The 5,313-nt window shown below is 43.6% G+C and overlaps 1 protein-coding gene across 1 annotated transcript; it reads right to left on the minus strand.

The window, feature by feature from the left end:
- Positions 1–660: 660 nt before the first annotated feature.
- On the minus strand, positions 661–5,051 carry LOC117293810 (paraneoplastic antigen Ma3-like). The gene is made up of 2 exons (XM_033776260.1): positions 5,019–5,051; positions 661–4,822 (listed from the first exon to the last, which is right to left on the minus strand). Exon 2 carries the CDS (start codon positions 3,959–3,961, stop codon positions 2,633–2,635), a length of 1,329 nt encoding a protein of 442 aa, XP_033632151.1. The 5' UTR covers positions 3,962–4,822; positions 5,019–5,051; the 3' UTR covers positions 661–2,632.
- Between the last annotated feature and the right edge of the window lie 262 nt (positions 5,052–5,313).

Below are 5,313 nucleotides of genomic sequence, written 5' to 3' on the forward strand. Positions count from 1 at the left end.
GGATTGCAGTAGTTTGACGGAACTGCTTCGGCACTCATTGCCATGGAGTACACGAGAGGTAGATCATCATCACCGTTTGAAGATGGACTAACAACATCACCAGCAAGATAACGAGCACAGATCGCATCAACTTGTTCCTTGCCACAGGTCTGGTATCTCTCCTCACTGTCCTCTTTTAAACGTGTCTCAAGATCACGGATCATCTCGTCCTGGTTAAACTCTCCACCACCGACAGAATTTGGGTCAGGTCTCCGTGATAAAGCATCAGCATCTTGGTTGCAGTGACCCGGCTTGTAGTGAATTGTAAAATCAAACGTGGCCAATGCTGCTAGCCACCTGTGTCCGGTCGCATCCAATTTCGCTGAGGTAAGTATATACGTGAGCGGGTTGTTATCTGTGTAGATCTTGGTACCCTGGGCCGAGTACAAGTAGTCTTTAAATTTTTCAGTTACAGCCCACTTTAGGGCGAGGTACTCCAACTTGTGAGCTGGATAGTTTTTCTCCGCCGGGCTCAAACTGCGGCTAGCATATGATATAGGTCGTACTTTGTGATCTATTTCCTGACAGAGAACTGCTCCTAGGCCGTCACGACTGGCATCTGTATGTAGAATAAAAGGACTGGCCATATCTGCAAACGCTAACACAGGTGCAGTACAAAGCCGCTCTTTCAAGGTTTGAAATGCTGTTTCACAATCTTGTGTCCAACGTGGTCCAAATGGAGCTCTCGGGTTGACAGAATTTTCCTTAGTCACAGAGTCCTTCTTCTGAACACCCCCCGTCAGCTGAAACAAAGGTTTGGCCACAACAGAAAACCCTTCAATAAATCTACGATAATAACTCGCAAACCCTAAAAAGGATCGCAGTTGACGGACATTGTCTGGACAAGCCCAAGTTTTCAACGCCTCTACCTTCCCCGGATCAGTCTGAACTCCTTCTCCAGAGACAATATGGCCGAGGTATCGCACAGAAGTACAACAAAACTGGCATTTGTTCGGAGAAACCTTCAAGCCAAACTCTGCAAGACGGTCGAACACCTTAGCAAGTCGCTCTTCCATTTGCTCCAACGTCGAAGAAAATACAATGATGTCGTCCATGTACACCAATACTTCCGACATGTTCAGACCAGCCATACACCTCTCCATCAACCTTTGAAAAGTTGCGGGAGCCCCTTTTACACCTTGTGGCATCCTCTCAAACTGGTAAAACCCAACGGGGCACGTAAAGGCTGTCTTCTCCTTGTCCTCTGGGTTCATTGGTATCTGATAATATCCGGACTTGAGATCAATGACGGAGAACCAGTTACACCCATGTAGGCAGTCTAATGCTTCATGAACAAGTGGGACGGCATATTGGTCTGGAGTTGTTCGTGCATTCAAAGTCCTATAGTCGATACACAGGCGTATTTGTCCATTCTTTTTACGGACAATAACAATGGGTGAAGCATATCTACTTCTCGACTCAGTGATCACTCCTATGTCAACTAAACTCTGGATGTGGTCTCGCAGATCCTGCAAATCCCTTGGAGCAACACGTCGAGATCTTTCACGAAACGGCTCCTCATTGTTCAGTCGAATTTCATGATACGCCTCAGTAGTCACACCAATATCCCATTCATGTGTAGAGAAAACTTCAGCTCTCTGAAATGCAATCTTTAGTAGTCGCTCTTTCTCCTTGGCATCTATCGGTCCCCAATCAAAGGGTAATTTCCGGAATTCCTCTTCTGTAATTGAACACTTTGGGCTCGGTGAAGTCTGTGTCTTCACTGTTGACGATGTCACCTTACATTGTACCACTCCAGATGAAGATGGATTCGGAACATCACTGGTTTCGCTGCTTGTGTCACTTACCCATGATGTCAGGTACGCCCCTGCTACAATACATCTTCGAGACAAAATAACAGGCCTGTTGTTCTGGTTTTGATTTGTGAGGCAGACCTTTACTTTACTAAACCCTCTCTTGATAGTACAAAGCGAGCAAGAAACCTCTATCCCTCCAGGTAGCTTATTTGGGACAAATGAATCCAGTAATCCGGTAACAGACTTCCCACATTTATTTCTGATCACTCCCACTACTTGTTTGGTTGACCCAGCTGGAATCTCCACTCTGCCTCTGGCTTTGAGTTTGACATACCCAAGTAAACCATCAGGGCCTGCTTTTGTCGAACATCTGATATCTTCATATATTTTATCACAAACTGCATCAATCGTCACTCCACTTGAGTCACGCTGCACCTCTGAGTAGCAGTCCTTGAATACTCCAGCATTTGTACCAACTATCAGCTGGTAATCAACAGCACTTCTGCTATCGGGGACAACCAGAGCAAGAGTTCGAAACATCTTTTGTGTACCACAGAATTTCTCGTTGAACCCAAGGTTGATTTCAGTCCATCCTAAGTATGGCATAAGATCATCACCACCATGCCACAACACTAAATCTTTTAGCGGGTACAGTGATCTTTCAAGTGTATCAAAAAACTTCTTGTAAATGAGTGTCACTTGGGAACCACTATCTACAAGTGCACTCGTCTCTACCCCATCCACCTTGCATGTCCTGATGGTCAGTCCCCCAATCAGTCCCTCTGGAATGTCGGTGTCGGCTTGACATTGGTAACTTGGTTGAGTACTGCATGGCCTTAGTTCTGTTGGGGCATCGCATCGGCCTCTTTGGAATGCCCTTTCCCGTTTCCCTGAAGATAGAATTGGATAAACCTTTCGCTGACTTTATCTGGGTCGGATGGATTGGCACATTTTGGACGGTAGTGGCCTTCCAAACCGCACTTGAAACAAAAGTTTGGACGCTGATTTGCTCTGCCTTTATCACCTCTCTGGTCAAACTTACAACTTTTGGCCTGTGTTTTAGGTTGTTGTTGTGGGATGGAGACTGCAGATGGGTTGGAAACAGACTCGGGCTCTCTATGGCTGATCTTTTCTGCTTGTTCGGCCTCTTCTCTCCTCACCATCTGAAGAAGAGATAGATACGTAGGTGGTGTTTTCACTTTATCCTTCAGTCTGAGGTTGATAAGCATCATGTCGTTGTATAGTGTTCCACGAATGAACTGAGACAACAGCAGTGAGTTTGCTGAATCCGGTAGTGCACCCCCTTTTCGAATCAGCTTCCGAAGAAGACCCTGAAGGCGTGTCAGAAAGTCTGAGGGCTTTTCTTCTTTCTTCTGATGTAGCTGATGAAACTTGATTCCCAACTCCTCTGCTGATTGTGTGTCACCAAATGCAAGTTCTAAAGCAGTTAGGTAATCAGCTGCTGTGGCTTGTGGGTTGTCTCTCCTATAGTCAGTGATCATATTTGCAGCTGGGGCACGCAGTGCTTCTCTTAGTCTCTTTCTCTTCTCTCCTTCATCGCTTTCCTCTTCTAATTGCCCATGGACAATTTCCACCCACAGATCAAAGGTTTCTTCATCTCGGGCTGGCTGCTTAGATCCAGAAAAAGAAGGAAGTCTTCGGCTGTTTGATATTTTGCACATAGACAGCGCCTCTCTCAACCCCACTGCAACATCCTTTGATCCATTTGCTGTGGATTTCATTTCTTCTCCATGATTTTCAGGTTGTTTCTCTGCTGAGGATGGCAAGTCTTTGGACGACGACGGCAGCAAACCTCGCGACATTAAGTCCGCTATTGTTACCTTTTCACGAGGGGAGTTAAATTGTTGAATTGTGAACACAATTTGTTCATCGGAAATATCAAGTCGAATCCTCCCATCAAGAGGAAGTTCGACATCCTTCATGGCAAGGTCAAATTCGACGAGAAGAAGAGTTTGGCTGTCTCTATCCTGGCGCGAAACACTAGCGAGATGGTTTATGGTCTGATATAAAGCAAGGGCTATGTCATCTGTGGGAAAATGTACCGTGGTTGCACTGACAAGAAGAAAACAATGAGTAACACGTAAATCTTCCTTTTTGCACCATGACAAACCTAATTCCCGAAGCTCTGCTGAACAGTCAGGCATTTTGTATTTACGATTGAATTAACACAAAACAAAATTTCAATATCAAAAAAACTTGCGTGCTGTGGCACGTTTGAATTTGACAATGCAATGCACAAATTATGCAACACACAAATCAGTTGTTGACTCTCAGAATGAAATACTAAAATTAAACCTGTTTAAACACCAGCTATGAAGAACACTAAAATATATTTAATAATTCAACTTGCACGAGCAGATGTTTTTTTTTTTTTAGTTTCAGGCCTCTACTTTTCGAGTAGGTCCTGGCAAGGTCGCCAATTATGTAACACACACACGAACTGACTCAGTGCAAAAGAATTTAACTTTTAAACAACCACTTTTAATGCTCTTCACAGCTCTTTCTTCGTCAAGATATTAAACAAACTTTAACTTTTAGCAAAAAATTGCAAACTGCAATAAAACTCTAACAGCTGTATACTAACTATTGGCCAATAGTAATAAACAATCTCAAAACACTAGGATCCTAGATTTATCAGTTCACGAAGTCAATTCCGCGATTAATATCCGATTTATCAGTTCACGAGTTCAATTCCGCGGTTAATATCAAGGATACGGGCACTGTAATTCCTCCTCCACTCGACACCTTGCAGCTACATGTACAGATGTAGGTACGCAGTAGGTCAAATAGTTCAGAAGTCCCGGGGAAACTTGTTGCAGCTAGGTAGTACGTCTACACCCAGTCCAGCAGTCCATGCATTCCACAGTCCAGCAGACAGCGAGTCCAGATGTGGAAGGTCCGCAGTTTCATTCGTCACCAAGTACCAACACTCCAACAGTTTAGAGTTTATTCAACTTGAGAAGCTGATTATTCATAGAGAAGATCTAAGATTGTAGATCTGAGATCTGAGAGCAAAATATCCACAAAAATACAATCACTATTTGCTGGACATTAATATGCTTTATAAACCTTTAAAAACAAGCCATATAATTATTTGCAGTATCCCCCAGATTTAACCAAAATAATCATCCATAAGCACATGTGAAAAACATGAGGCTTGAAACTCTTTAGGAAACGATTTATAATAAAACAAACTCTTACCTGAGAGCCAACAACTGCCAATAAATCTTTACTTGTTTGCAGGAACACAAAACCTGCTAACAGGAGGTTATTATTTCTCCCTCAACTATTATATTTCAAAAACAAAACGATGAGCAAACTTTTACATGACATGCATAACAACAAACATGTCTGCCATAAAAACACTCTCACATGGCCTGGACATCTCCAGTCAATTGAGGGCGCTTTCACCTGTTCCAGCCTTGAGGGCGCTATCACCTTTTGAGCTCTGGGCTACATAGATTCAACCATTAGCTTCAGAACACCCATGTTTCTT

This window comes from Asterias rubens, chromosome 8 (assembly GCF_902459465.1).
Source record: "Asterias rubens chromosome 8, eAstRub1.3, whole genome shotgun sequence".
NCBI lineage: Eukaryota > Metazoa > Echinodermata > Asteroidea > Forcipulatida > Asteriidae > Asterias > Asterias rubens.